The sequence below is a fragment of the Zootermopsis nevadensis genome, unplaced genomic scaffold, assembly GCF_977971745.1.
Source record: "Zootermopsis nevadensis isolate Lab colony 2312 unplaced genomic scaffold, Znev_1.0 Znev_ptg000025l, whole genome shotgun sequence".
NCBI lineage: Eukaryota > Metazoa > Arthropoda > Insecta > Blattodea > Termopsidae > Zootermopsis > Zootermopsis nevadensis.
Window position 1 is genome coordinate 10,740,663 of NW_028259157.1, and position 16,434 is coordinate 10,757,096.

General features: G+C 33.6%; 2 protein-coding genes and 1 non-coding gene across 5 annotated transcripts in view; 1 reads left to right on the forward strand and 2 right to left on the reverse strand.

The window, feature by feature from the left end:
• LOC110838535 (cytokine receptor) overlaps positions 1–1,627 on the reverse strand; it is a 214,757-nt gene extending 213,130 nt beyond the window's left edge. For 2 of the 3 annotated variants that reach the window (XM_087355666.1, XM_087355663.1), the window contains exon 1: positions 1,165–1,627. The gene's annotated coding sequence lies outside the window, so the exon portion shown is untranslated. The remainder of the gene's footprint in view (positions 1–1,164) is intronic. The other variant, XM_087355664.1, reaches the window with a different exon arrangement.
• A 1,858-nt stretch (positions 1,628–3,485) lies between these two features.
• On the forward strand, positions 3,486–3,557 carry TRNAE-UUC (transfer RNA glutamic acid (anticodon UUC)). Its single transcript has one exon. It is a non-coding gene; the product is annotated as a tRNA-Glu (tRNA).
• Positions 3,558–4,609: 1,052 nt separating this feature from the next.
• On the reverse strand, positions 4,610–15,967 carry LOC110838553 (protein phosphatase 1H). The gene is made up of 8 exons (XM_087355672.1): positions 15,376–15,967; positions 13,236–13,485; positions 12,288–12,449; positions 11,364–11,561; positions 10,445–10,627; positions 9,746–9,853; positions 9,270–9,433; positions 4,610–9,068 (listed from the first exon to the last, which is right to left on the reverse strand). The coding sequence occupies exons 1-8, from the start codon at positions 15,678–15,680 to the stop codon at positions 8,432–8,434; spliced, it is 2,007 nt and encodes a 668-aa protein (XP_087211798.1). The 5' UTR covers positions 15,681–15,967; the 3' UTR covers positions 4,610–8,431.
• Positions 15,968–16,434: the final 467 nt, after the last annotated feature.

Here is a 16,434-nt window from a genome sequence, read left to right on the forward strand (position 1 = left end):
ATGAAACTTCATGAATGGTGGTTTTTCATATGTATTTTAGTTCGTGAGTGAAGGAGAAGAAGCAGCAGTTAAGTGTCATTATCTATTTAGAAAATTGCAATAAATTATTTTGAAGATCAATATAATAATCAATAATTATGACATTTTTTAACAACAGGTAGAGACATGATCTCCACAGACAAATCACTAATCTTACAATGCACAGAAAATTATTGCATTACCATTATGCAATAATAAAATTATATAACAAGTTTCCAATGAAAATTAAGTGAATATCTAGTAAGAGATGTCAGTTTAAGTAAGCATTAAAAGAATTCTATTAGTCTCTCACCTTCTACTCTGTTGATAAGTGTAAAAACTCACTATGCAATAACTATATGAAATCCCAAACTTCTGTACTATGCTTTATGGTCTTTTTATTATGGCTTGCTTTTTGTGTTAATTTGAATAGCAACATGCTTCACATCCCAAACAACCAACATCTATGGAATATAAAAAATTTTACCAAGCAATTGCCTCTTATCTGTACCTATTTAAAAATGGACATCCAACACAAACACTAACAACCTTTTACTTCAAGCATGGTCAGGGATGTATGTACCAAAATATATTCAAAGTAAAAAGATTGCTCTGACTATATATAATACCAAAGAATTTAAATGAAAAGGAATAATGTTAAAAATTGTTATTAGTCATTAAGACTTCCTTCCATTTGTTTTAAAAATGCCTATTCTTAATATGGGGGGTGGGGGGAGACAGCCAGTCAAATTCAAAACTGAACCTATGTTTCATCCGCACAATTCAGATATGATATCACAAATGTAATAATATTTTACACAAACGTGTGAGTAACAATTCATTCCAAGAAACACGTTCTATATCAGCTTTTCCCCAAACATGTGGTTTTCAATCATACATTCATTTACTGAACATTAGCACATCCACGTTAAAAAAATTATTAATTTTACGATCTTCGATTTCAGATGACATCATCATAATAATAATTTGCTGAAACATTTGACACAAATAACAATTCTAATAAATTTGTGAAATCAAGATGTCAAATATTTTCAAGGTCAATAGCCATATAAGACTCTTTAAATGAGATATAGGCCCAACACTATAACGTCATTAATACATTTAGCATAACATTGAGATACATACGTGTGCTCCACCACTTGCAAGAATTGTTCAGTGTTTTAAACTTTACCTCACGCACGAACTTACGTAGCAAAGTGTTAAAGATCAAAAATATGTAACACTGATACATATATCTAACACTGGAGATATCTTTAACACTTACCGCAACTAATACGACTTATTTAAACTTTCAAGGGGTATCTGTACACTTCCTAAATGCACATATACTTGTCACAAACACGAACACGGCCAATCCTCTGAAAACTAATTCCAAGAAATCCAGTTCGGAATAAAAGTCAACGTCACAGTGCCAAGATTAAGAACTTCCCCTCTGGAATTATTGCTGAATGAATTAACACGTAAAATATAATAAACATCTTCTGAACACATATGTCGTTATCAATATATCCTAACAAAATACAGATATCAGTAAAACTTGGGTACACGCGCAAAAAACAACGACCCTCATTTCACAAGTAGCTCACGATTTATTATCCACCAGATGGCATTAGTGCATGAGGCACGAAACAGAAGCATCCGTCAATGCGATAGCATGGCACAAGGACTATATTAACCTCAACGATGTCTGAAGTAATGACTTGAAATTTTCAGTTTTTGATTAAAAATGACAAACCAGGCATAAGAAAAATGGGGGGGGGGGAAATTCAAAACATTTAAAAATTATTACTGCAAAAAATTTGCACCTCCATATTTCATTCCATAATAAGTTATGAGTAACATCCGGTTCGGCTCCTTGATAGTGACAAGTTATGATTTATGATGTGAAGCTTTCACGGTCCTCGAAACGTCGGCGATTGACTACCAACACGGCTCATAGCCCGAGAAGACTTTATCAAAGATATGATTTGTTTGAGTTCAGAATTAAATCCAGAACAGTATCCAGAGCGTATCATTATTGTTCCCTCCGATGTCCTTCCGAATTCACAATTTATAATCTCTCTCACAAGTGACTCCTGAAATATCTGAATGAACTGTGAATTGTATTGTGATTGTTTATTAGTTCGTTATAGAGTGCTTACTGAATGCCATACTTAAAAATAAACAAAAAAGAAAGGATTAGCTTGAATTATGAATTGAGAATGATGAGTAAGAATGTGTCAGTAGCCAATTTTTAAGCCACTAACACAATATTTGAAAATATAAACTAAATAAAACTGCGAAAATACTCACACAACATCGCGGACCTGCAGACCAAGAACAAATTCAAGACCTCCGAGTTCGAAGCAGTAGCGCTAACTGAGAACATTAAATTTCGTGTTAACAATGGACTCTCATTTAACCGATTTCAATTTCACAAAACTCGTACATGGACATATCTGTTCTCGAGGACGGCAATACCAAAAATGACAGTAATAATGATGTTTTTCTTTGGCAATTATTTACACGAGTCCGCACAAAATTACAAAGAAACTTCCACTGACAGAATATAGATAAATGTCGTGTGTCGTTCTTTTCCATGCTGAAATGACAAAGCGAATATGGTATTGTCTGAAATCATTATCCACTGAAGAGCCCCATGTAATCTGCATTATGAGGGTCGAGGAAAAAATTTGAAAGGCAGTAAGTATGTAATTGCAAGCCCATGAACCAAGAAACGCCGTGGAGCAACGGACATTTGCTCTGAAGCTCACTTCCAAGAATTTGACTACGAAAAGAAGTTGTCTTTATCGAGAATCGACGTTTACAGTTTACACAGAATTACTAGAAGTAAATATTTCGAGAATGATGTCATGAACAGTATTGTCGCTCACCGTAATAGCCACTGCAGTGCCATCTCTTATTAAGATCGATAACTCGGTAATGAAACAATCAAAAGGGGGATAGCAAAGTTGAGAAAATTTACACCGAAGTTACTGAGAAATTAGAAGATTGGGAAAATATATTGATCACTAAATAATTTTACTGTCAGCAGTCAAAAAATGCAGGAGCATGTGGACAAAGCCGTAACACGAGAAATTTGTACAGAAATGTCGAAAAACCCTAAGGATACATATTGGGAGAACTCACCACAGATGGGAAGATAATAATAAAAGAATCTACAAATATAATATTTGAGGGTGTGTATCTCTACTTCATGTGATTCATAAGAGGGCCCAGTGGCGGGCTTTTGCGAAAGTTTGCAATGGAAAAGTGCCACTGTCTTTAAACAGTGTTAAATTCAACGCGGATGTCGTTAAAAGTGAATGTATTAATCGTCGAATTTAAGTATTTGGAAATTAATTGCAAAATTCTGAAGATGAATAAATTAAAGGACTACGGATGTAATAAGAGTTATATAGTTGATATGTTAAAGAAATAGCAGATTTAAAACGCTTTTTGTTGTATCCCATGTGGTCTAGTGGCTAGGATACCTGGCTTTCACCCAGGAGGCCCGGGTTCGATTCCCGGCATGGGAATTTTTTTCCACAATCAACAATTTTCAGAACATTTTCTTCCTACACAGGCTGAATAGTATTAGTACAATTTTTCATCATGCAACAACTGTACTAATAATTCAGACCATGAACAGATCTGAAAGGGAAAATATTATGTGATGAACTATTCGAATATTTAATCCAGTAGGGTCTATAATATTATTTCATAATACACTGTCAGGTTTATATTTGAAATATGGCTTATATAATGTTAATTTATGTTGAACTGTAAGATTCTGATGTTTTATTTCACTCATTGGATTGGCTCTTTGTACATACAGCATGTGCTACATTTTAGCTTGAATCAGACACCTATCAATTATATTTTCCTTGAGACTCAAGGGGCTGACATTGGGACACATGTTGCTTCCGAGTCTTGAAAAGGACTGCATTTATGGATATATTTTCTAAAGCACTTCTTGTATCTCAAGTTTCTAATTTATAGAATTTGTTGGGACTCCATTTTTCTTTCTGAAGATGAACAATTTTCCTTTACCATTACCAAACATCAATTGCATGTCTGCACTTTATAACAGATGTGCAAGATGGTACTGTTTAACATTTTACTTGGAAAACCTAAAGAGAAGAAACCACTTGGAAGATACAGGCCTAAATGGGAGGATAACATTAAAATGTATCTTAGAGAAATGGGGTGTGAAGTTATGAATTAAATTCATCCAGTAGCAGGATCTTCTGAACATGGAACTAAAACTTTTGGTTCCATAAATGTCTTGGAATTTCATGTGTAGCTGAGATTATAAGCATCTCATTGGTTCTTTCCTATGCAGTGTGGTGGTATTCATCCAGTGTCACATTTTAACGTTTTCTGTTCTTGCTTTAGTTGTTATTGACTGATTTTGTAACATTTGACATTAGAGCTCTTGATTTAAAACTCCATCGACCTTGGCCAGGTTTGAACCTGCAAACCTTGGATCCAGTGGCGAGCACGCTAACCAGTAGTCCACTGAGGGTCACCTGGGAAACTACTAACAAGTGTAATATGAACATACAAACCCAAATAATAACATCATTGGTTAAACACTGAGAAGTACATTATTATTGATGAAGACTAATACAAGCTGCCAGTTACTCACAAACATTAAGAAGGAGAGTAACTTTCTCAATTCCTTCTTTATTGCCGTCAGTCTCAGCCAAAAGTACATGCAAACAACAACTATATAAGGAGAAAAGGCACAAGAATGATCTCCATCAGCTGAATATTAACCTCAGTAGTTATCAGAAAGGTGCTTACTATGCAGGGATCAAATTATTCATTACTCTTCCAGATAGCATTACAGGCTTAAATCATGATATAAGAGTATTTAAGCCAATAATGAAAGATTATCTTTTACCTCACTACTTCTACTCCTTAGAAGAATTTACTTGAATCAAAAATTATTAAATACTGTAAATATTTATGCAAATAGCTGTAATAAGTATACAGTCATAACATTGTTTGGTTATTTATTGTACCAAGTGTTCATATTAATACTATGACATATTCTATATCCTTGACTTGTATTATGCTGATGTATTTAATTCATTGTGCTAATACAATGCACTGCCTAAATATGACAGTCTGCACTTATAGCGACAAGTGCATGAAAATATACAAAATATTCACAACAGGAAATACTGTTTTCTATTAGCTGAACATAATATTATTCACAACAGTGCTACTTAAGGAATGTGTTGTAAACAACAAACTCTTTAGACATTAAATATGAAGTAAAGTATATTTGTATTTCACATAATTTGTAATATTCCATAAGAATTTCAAATAATACAGATCCATTAAAGGTGGAAGAACTGAAGAGAATTTGCTTCATAAAATAAAAATTGTTTCTCCTTATTTTTTTTTTTCATTATATGTAAATTGCAAGGAAAATAGAGCCATAAATGTGGGATGGCATTTTATCAGTACAAAAGAACTCTCAACACTTTGTATTTCAGATACATGATATAACATTTTCTTAAAGTTGGCTGTCTTCTGGAATGTTGCACTGTGTAGTCTGGTAGATTTTAACCATTGTTTCAGAGCAGATGATGATGAAGGCTGAAATATCAGTTAATATCAATCAGACTACATTGTACAACATCCCAGAAGACTACTATCTTCATACTCATCACTGTGAGAACCTGAAATTTTACAAAACATTTTTTTAGTGCAACAGAAAATTATTTTCAATTTTGCCATTAACTCAACTTCTCTTAAAATTTACATTAATGAAAGTGAATTATGTACATATTCACATATAAATCACATGGCTGCATACACACATACATACTTAACAATCTCACAAACATAAATTACTGGTCTGTCAAGGCAGGACAAACTATTCAACGTACCAAACTTATTTACAAAGATAAATTTTCCCTTATATATAATTAACCAAAACAAATAACAAGAAATTTACTTATAGTATAATATTAGGTCAAATTAATACATATGATTATGATGGTGGTGATAATAACAGTAATAATAATAATAATATCTAAAATGTCAAACACAATTCTATAAATTATACCCAGTGGAATGGATTATGAAATTTCATTACTCAAAAGCATTATGGGGGGGGGGGGGACAAAAAAATGTGAAATCACAGTATATTTTACAATATCTTAACTTCCCTAACAGCAAAACAAAATAATGTAATGTGTGTAAAGAACAGTAACGAAAGTTCTGGAAGTGAGCTTTCAAAATACAATTTTGGATCACAGCACAGAACAGTTCACAGCCATTACTACTTAACTGCTATAGTAAGACTTGTACCAAGCAGAGTAATAAAATATTCTAGTCCGGCATACTACTTTAAATAAAATGAGGGCTTCTATGAAAGCCAACAAACCTCACTGTCAGTGAAAGGATTACAGTTATTAGTATTATTGATAGTCCATAATTAGTTTTAGGGTCTTTTGCCATAAGTATGTGAAATAACAAAACCATTCTATATTATGTTCATAATTTCCTATTTATATGACAATTACTAAACCCTGAGAACTTGAAATGCTGCTTTTGAATCACTGCTTGTGAAGTCAAGACCAGGGGGGTCAGCAACCTACAGGTCGCATGCAACCCTCTCAACATTTTTGTGCAACCTGTCACACAATTTTGGAATTAGCTATTGTGAGTGTGGCAAAAGCATTCTGCCACTGAGGAACACTGGTGTAAATATATTGCAACATTATCAGTGATTACACAGTGGGTTCTTTGCTTAAACATACAAGATGGATTTATTCCACACTATTACAATTAATCATTTCCTGAATTAATGTCTGAAGCTTCTCAAATCATAGTCCTGGTTACCTGAATACATATATGTTCTCCTGTACATCATAATGTTGTTCTTCTGGTCTCTCCAGACAATGGTTGATAACCAGTCACTCCTGCTTCATCTACAATCACCATGAGGTCCATACACATGTGAAGCACTTGACAAGCAATTACTCTCTAAAAACCCATGCCCCAGTATTTATCAAACCTGTAATGCTTCTGGACATTACATGACAGCAAACAATAGAAAAAAATCATAATATAAATAACAATTTTGTACATATAAGGTTATGTTATAATCACATTATTGCACAAAGTTGCCCTGTTCTGTTATTCGAACCATATGGTATTTAACAGAATACAGAAATTACCGTGGTATTACTAATAGACTTACAGCTATTGCATGTTTTCAAGTGAATACTAACTAGACTTTTAAGTTAAATAAATATAGTTTCACTCACTGTCGATGACATAATTTGTTTGTACCTCTGACAAAGATTGCCCATAGTAATGAGAATGTTGCTGCCTCTTGTCTAGACCATGAATCAGATACCGAGTATGCAATTTATTATGCCAAAAGAGCAACACGTTCAATGCACTTTATAGTTAATGTTAGAAATCTATAAGATTTTAATTTTTTTTATGAAGTTTGGTACAGCTACTACTGCAGCATGTATTACTAGTAAAACTAAACCAATCAAAAATTTTAAGAAAACTGCTACAGTATTTTTTCAGTCATAAATTAAAGCAAAAGCATTATGGACATTGAAATAAAAAAAATTGAATAATTCAGGACCTGAATGCAATACTCACATGCACAGCAAACTGGTATCAATAAAATCAAAATATAACTATGATTACACATACAACATTACTCTTAAAATCAGATCAATATAAATGCAACAAATGGCATATCATTATTCTGGAATGAATGTATATTACGCACGCATATGTGCACATGTCCACGGAAACGATGGATAGTGACGTGGAGGACGATGGGATCAATTAATATATTTTAAATGGGTAAATCTTCGGGAACCTTCTAAATGTTACAATCTTATTTATCATACTTTTACATCTTTATATCATTTACAGAAATGTTTCCCAATATTACATAAACAGAACTTACTCAGATTTGAAACTTAGTAGAACCCATAACATATAATTTGGTTTTAAGGAAGCAGTTAAAAAACTACAGATCTGATAATTTTCTAGAATCAATGTAAAGGTAAGGTAGATGTATGGTTGTTCAATAGCAGATTAATGTAAAATAGACTGAAATAAAGAATATTTTCATCTGTAGCACAAACATGGGGCTTCATTCTATTATACAATACAATCAAAACTTAGATTCATTATATGCTTTCATACTTCTGAGATATAAAACTTAATTCACATAAATGCAAGAAATTCGATCCAAATGTGCAGAGAACAAATGCATTTCACTTATGACTTGGAGAACACTACATAAAATTGTGAAAACTGAGGGTAACCTTTCCATCTACCATTATCATCCAAAGCATATTCACACACAATACCAAGATACTGTAAGCCTTGAAACAAGTTCATAGAAGTTTCCTTTTTACTTTTGTGTTAACATATTGGGCTCCTGTGAGGGATATTTTGGCTGAGGTATTGCATCCGTGACTAATGCTAGGGTATTGACTGGCATACAGTCTTCCTTCTCATCTCTGCTGGTGGTACAGTCTTCTGATGAAGAAGGAATGACTCTTATTTCAACATCATGATTGTAATGTGAAGATGAATTATCTCCTGATGTAACAATCTCTATAAATGATAAACTACTCTCCTCACCAGTTGAAAGGGCACATATTTTCTCATCGTTATTTATGGCAATGTCACTGTTGTATGATGGAATGACAGAGGCTGAGTCACCTGAACTGTTGTGTAATGAACCTCTGTTGACAATATTCTCTGTAGCTAAGCCCCTATTTACAGCTTTTTCTGTTGCCACTGGAGATGTCTTCAGTGACAGCTTTCCAAATCCTTCACTACTTTCACATGAAGTTTCGTAAATACCACGAATAGCTTCATATTCTTGTTTCCACTCCATGTATTCTTCCTTATATGGTGCCAATGGAATAACAAACACAGAAATGTCATCAATGGTAGCAGGTTTACTATCAGCAGTTTTCCAGTTCTTTTCATACAACTTACCACGTGAATGCATGACAAGATCTTGAGCAGCAGATGTATACCTTAAAAACATATCAAGTAATTAAGACCATTTTCACTGTCCAAAACATACATTTTAAGTGTAGTATACATAAAAATATCAAAAATGTATCAGTAATTGCTTTATAATTTTTCTCCCAAAGGGATACTTTATAATGTAAAAGTAAAGTTTCTTTCACAGTCTTCTAGTCAGTGCATTTTGTAGTCAGTTCAATGTAACTTACCTATACTTCAAACGAGATTTATCATTAGCTGGGAAATGATCCAAACTTCTCTGCACAATTTCCACAGCTTTATCATTGCTGGTCACATCCCACAGTCCATCAGTGCCCATAATAAGAACATCAGAATCCTTTATTCGCTCCTCCTGAATATCCAAAATTTGGACCTGAAATACATAAATTACTTCAGCACATATTCTGAGTGTTCAATGTGACACAATCAGAATAAGAGCGAAAAATTAGTTGCAAGTTTTCAGTTTGTATAAACTACTGCAACGACTACAAACTCAAGTAGCCACTTAGAAACACAAACTACAGTAATACAGAACTGAGCATCAGTTTCAGGTGGAACTTCTCTTATTAATCACATATATCAATGTAAAATCTAACTTCTTTCCCTATAAAACACATATATCCAACAACATATATTAAAATTGCAGAAAATACTTTTTGTTTTTATTTCTTAATAAATTACTTACTTCTGGTTGGGAAAGCAGGAATGGTTTAATAGCTATATTTGCATTCAGAGCTTTCAAGTCATGGTCACCAAATCCCCGGGTTACTCCTATCGTGGCAAGGACTCTACTCTGAAAATAACCAAAGCCAAGATAATGACCGTTTTTCGGGATGAATCACCCTGATGACGGAGGCAGTATGACCTCTGAAATGTTGGTTAACATCGACCAGACTACACAGTGCAACAACCCAGAAGATAGAAATCTTCATATTGTCAATTTGTTTGGCACAGGAGAATCAGGAAATACATCCCTGAATTCATTCTGGCAAGTTAAGAACAAGATGCCAGGTAATGTTTTATGATGAACACTCACTGCACATGCGAAAAAGACATCCTTGTACTGACTGTTGAAAGACAACTGACTGAGCTACCTGGATGATAGTATGTACCTAACAACATGTATATAAAAACAATCTGTGATTTAATCACACATATGTTAATTACTTTTTACACAGCAATTCTTAAAACAAATACACTACATTTAAGTTAATATTTTGAGCTCATTGCAGTTATTTTTGTGTGTGTTTATCCTTAATTGAGTTCTGTCATTATGGAAAGTAGGTCTAAAACGGGGTTTAAAAAAAGCAGTGAAGAGCATGGCTGTTTATAATTTGTAATTGGTCACATATAACGAATAAAATAAGTACAATTAAATCCTTACCCTCTTTCCTTCACCATACACAACAGGAATTTTTAGATCTTCAGGTGTCACAGTCTTGTAAGCCCAACCTGTCATGTGGGCATCTCGATACAAAATCCTCTTTCCCAAATCTCTTTGGTTTGGCCTTCTGTTGTAATCTAGGTGGGTGAATTCCCCACCTAGGAGTTCTGGCTGCAGTGAAGCCTGAGAAAAATTGCACTTATATGTAATGCACTGCAATAAATTTGGAACAATTATTATATTTATTCATGTACTACATGCACTTTTTTTCAATTTTTTGTATAAAAAAACATGTGTCTCATATTTAAGTACTTAATTAAAGTAACACAAAATGCTAAGTGTGGGAATACACATGTTGCACAATACAGCTGGTAACACTGTTAGCATAAGCTTATCAGCCATTAAGCGAAGCAAGACGCGTGATTTTCAAAATGTCCCATTTTCATGCTGGAACTTTGAAGTGGGTTGTATTGTAAATGGTTGTCAATCACAGAAAAACAGTCCTTGCTAAATATAGCATTCTCAGCCACACAATTCATTTACAACACATTTTTCAGGATCAATACACTACCTTTTATGTGAAAGCTATATAGATGAAAATAAGTATACAAACTCTGTTAATTTGCTTTTCAAACAGTTTTTGTCTCATAAATTTATAACAACAGATGTTAAAGATACTGAATTTTAATAAAGTACAACTTCTAAAATCATACAGTTGCCATAACAAATATAAATGCTGGTACACTTTTACTATGCCACTGCAAAAGCAATAACCTGAAATATACCACATAAGTGGTTTAAAGTATTCAGATTTAAGCTCATGTTTTCTTTGCTAACTTAAAATGTAAAAAATTCCAATTGATTCAGTTCTAAGTGACCAAAATGAAGCCAAATCTATAAAGGAAGTCTTCCAACTTACCAGCTGTCGAACTCTCTGCCTTTCGGTTTCTGGCGTAAAATCATTTGACAATGGAATGGCATGTCTGTTTTTGCACAGTACTGCTCGTGAGTCGCCAGCATTAGCAATGAACAGTTTTCCAAGGATGAACAATGCAACTAATGCTGTGCAGCCACCTTTGACTTTGTACTTCTGTTTGTCTTCTCCAATTAACTGGTCCTGTGACAATTAAAGAAAAGCACTGTTGTTGTTGCATGACATTCACATCCAATCCACAGTTACAGGTATCCTACTACAATTTTGTTTCAGAAGTTTGAGCCAAAACTGTATTTGTATTTGAACAATTCAAGAGAAAGTTTGAAATCAGAAATATTTAAATTTAAAGGGAACTTGTGCTGATGGCAATGATATAATTAGTAAAAAATGATTATGGGACTTAATGAATATATATTTTTCCATTACAGATAGAGGCAAATAAATGAATGGGAGATTTTAAGGGAAGACTAACAGCCTTTTCTAAACTACAAAACACATGATAACAAGCTGCTTTTTAATATCATATTTTAACTTTATGATCCAGCCACACAGAAAGATACAACCTTAAAAAATGTTATATCATTAATGTCTTGATAATTATAATATTAATGCTAAAAATTCAAACATTATAATTCTGACACAGCTTGGCCCCATTAGTTATGAAAAAGTTCTATCAATTAAACAAATTATGCAAATTGGATAATAAGAGAAACAATATCAAATTACTCTATTTCTAATATGTGCTCCATTCCCATCTTAATTACTGTACTTTCTGCCACACAATTAGCAAACAAATCTTGGAATTTTAACAAGAAAGGAATCCCATCACAATACTGCGTAAAATAAAAAAAACTAAGATATATTCATGCACACTATTATTAAAGTATTTCAGTATGTTTTGAGGATTACCATATCCCAAAATGCTGATTCTAAAGCTCCAATGATAAGTGCCTCATTAGTCACTTCTTTCTCGGGAATGAAGTATGCAGCTCCACTCTTTGCTGATGCCTCTAGCTGTATGTAACCTTCTAAAGGTGGCAGCAAATGATCAATCACATCCACCAATTTCTCCTGTATATGAAAACAATGTTATTTAACATGTTCACAATCTCTACTTCGCAAAAACCTAAGATTAAACACAAAACAGACTGCTGTCTGTTTTTATGAGATGTACAGAAACACAATGACACAGGCAAACATTAATTCTATCTCACCTCCTCAAACATCTGTTTATGTTAATTTTTCTTCTGGATCATAATGCCAGTTGGACTTACAGGTAGATACAGTTTCAGACAACAGACACCAAAAAAACCTCAAATTGCCTATGATAAAATTCATTTGGAAAAAGGATTTTAATATTTGAAACAAACAGTTACCAACAGAATTCAATTTTACTGTACATAAATCACAGCATGCTCTTGGGAGTTTACAATTTATAAACTAATTTGTACTGGCCTCATTTCAAAGCCTAATTTCTTTTGCTGTAAGTATACAGCTCTATTGCTTCATACATTACTGCCAATTATTGCCTGGAATAGACAACTTTGAGTTAGGGAACAAATTTTTCTTTCCACACATGAAAGGTATTTTCTAGGTATTTATATACACCTCAAACAGCCAAATGATATCATTCTGGAGTAATTTCAAAATTCTGAAATTCTTTTGTAATATTACAAAAGTATAATATATTGCTAAAAAAACTAGAAGGCTGATGATAATGTTCTTCTGGGTTTTGGAACCATGTAGACTCATCAATATATGCATCTACTGTTGAGTCTACATGGTGTCAAAACCCAGATCATCATAAACCTCAAATCTCACAACACAAGACAGGGCTGTTATGTGAAACACACTCACATGCAGAATATGATGAAGCTGATTGGCAGCGGCTACTGCAGCTCCTACGCCTGCATGGCCATCAAAGAGAGAAAAATAAACATAAGGCAGGCATGTTGCAGAATTCAATTGCTCTGAGGTTGACAGGAGTGTCTCAAAGTTTCGTCTGACACCTCTCATGCTCCTGTCTCTTGATTCAGGACGCTCCAGCATAACCCGTCTTAAGCAGGCTTGATCTTCATTCCAGACAGACTTTCCAGCATTTACTGCTCTGCAAACATGACAACATAGGTTGATTCAAATAAACCAGTTAGATTACACTTAAATCACAAACAGACTTAAAACATACCACAGCACAAGTTCATTGCAGTTTCTCCTTGGATGATGGATATTGCCGTCTCTAATGTTAGGAGTGCAATATGCATGACAATTAATATTCTTAGTAGTTGTTCTATCATGGGTTCTGAGCTTCAGTATTTATGTACAACAGAATAGAATTTATTTAAAATCCATAGATCCTTCATATGCCTAAGCCAAGAATGTAGAACATGTCATAGCACAAATATAAAACTCTTTTCTGATATAAAATATAAATTACATAATTGTGACAGTAATTTACAGTTAACTACACTATTACTGCAAAAATAATTACACAAGAAAACATAACTACTATTGATTATATGTGTTTATAACAGCCAAGAATATATGGTTGAGGTAAATTTTTCTATGGAGTAGAAGTGAGATAGGAGATACTTTAGTGCTGACTGAAACTTCTTTATATAATGATTCAGACTTCTTATAGTGGGGGGAAATTACTGAATACCTTAGTTCCAGTACAGTAAACTCTTTTTTGATATTTACTGAGTTCAGTGTTTGGCACATGAAAGTTATATCTTGTACTTATATTGTGGATATCTGAGTTTGTTTGAAATTTTTCTATGTTGTCCACTACAAATAATAATAATGACAGCAAGAATTTGCTGGATAGTGGAAGAATATTACATTTCTTGAACAATTTCCTACATGAGGTTCTCCTTTTAGTGCGTCATTATTCTAATGATTTTCTTTTGAACGTGAAATATGCAACATGGAGTTTCACTTGTAAAATAATAAGGGTCATAAGTGCAAGCTGGTATCTACTCCATAAATACACTCACAAAATCTACATCTGCTACATGTAAAACCTTGTACAATCTCGGTAAAATCTCTTTAAAATTTTCTATGATTCACACTGAAATGGCAGAAGATCCTGCAGAATAACAGAACAAGAAATAATGGATAAGCCTTGCAATTTGAACATACAGCATAGAAAACAATTAGTAAGGAAATGACAAACACTCAATGTGCAGTTACATGACTCTTTTGCTTGCAATATATTCAGACAGACACCAATTATAAAGATATATCTGTTTCTCTACTAACAAATTATGAACAAATACTTTATGTTTGCCTCGCAAATTCAAACTTGATGACAGATACTATTTCACTTAAGTTTTGTGTTGGTTTGTAGTAAGCATATAAAGAAGTGAATTCTGTTACAAGTTTGGCACCAATAATTTTATGCACTTGTGGTTTATTTAACAAAAATGCCAGTAGCTTAGATTAAATAGCATCAAAGGCAATTATTAATATAATGTAAGTGCATGCTAGACTTAGATATAACTGAAACCACTGCAGTCTACCTAACCTCTCACAATTCATCTGTGTTCATGATTTGCTATGGCTCTTACTTATGTCACACAACAGTACATGCATCATAAAAATAAAAACATTTTATGTTACATCAAGCAAAAGGGTTACCATTCCATTTGATCATCCAATGAAACCCTTTCTTTCTTACACAAACTACTTTGAGAAGAAGCTAAAACATTCCACACTTCAGGAGTCAGAAAATAAACCACTTTTACATTTTTATTAGGTAGATATCAAATGTTTCACTGGTGGAACAAACATACAAAACACACATAACCTAGGCAAAATGTCATTTAGTTCATTATTAAGTGGGTACTTATAGTCTGGTTTAAAAAATATACAAAACCGGTCAAAAATTACGATTAAAAAAATAAATTTGTACACATCCCGAGCTAGGAAAGCGTGGCGAAGATATCAAAAGGTCCGGTTTTTTATTAAAGAAACTGAAAACTTAAATACAATTACTTACTCAGCATAACCGCTGTTCCATGGCAGCTTGGAAATGTCTCTCGGTACAATAATCGGGCGAATGTGATGGTCTGCCGAAACTAGAATCTCTTCATCTGTATGGAATTGTAGGAAGTGTGGTCTGCTATACGGAAATTTTGGGGCGAAAGTCCTGTCATCAGAGCTATCAGAATCCTTTAACACTGGTAACGGCTCAAGCCCTCCGACGACATTAAAGATAGCATTCCTAAATCGACTGAGCATGGCAAGGTGGAACTGAAAAACCGCTGCTAATAAATTTCGTACAAACAATATAAACAGTTCCATACGATTAAATACCTCAGCCGGAAGTTTCCATTCTCCTAGACGTGGCAATAGTCAAAAACAGTACAATATAAATATAGGAAGTAGCATTAATAGCGGGAAAACTAGAGATAAATACACATATATAAAAGAACATATGTCGTACACGTTTATATAAAACAAGGAAATCATAAAACAAATGACTATTTACGATATTTGAGTCTATTCAAGTGGCACTTCAGTGTAGACAACGTCGTAATCCTACACACACGAAATTACTTCATACTGCTGATATCTGTTGAACTATGGGACGAAGGAAAACAGATTGATGATTCTATGCTATGAAATGAGTTGTAGCGCCGTGTAGTCTGGTAAATGATTATCGATGCTTCAGAGGCACTTTCCGCCTCCATCATCGCCCTGATGCATTGAGAATCTCAAATCCTACTCAATGCCATTAAATTGGTAACTTCGAGATGGCATAAGACATCAAGCGCATATCATACTACCATCTATCCGCAGCAATATTAATTACTACATAATAGTCCAACATCACTTAAGAGCTAAATCGATAAAAGCGTTTAGTATCTTTTTTACTATAAAAATTTGTGATTCCTCGTTGTCTTCAACCAATTTGTCGTCAAAAAATGACGTCATCAACAATGTCAACAAATATTTGTTTACACGGCATTGTGGAACACAACAATGTCGAGTAAACAAATATAACACTTCACAACAAAGAAATCAAAAAATATCAAGCCAGTCGCATTATCACTGC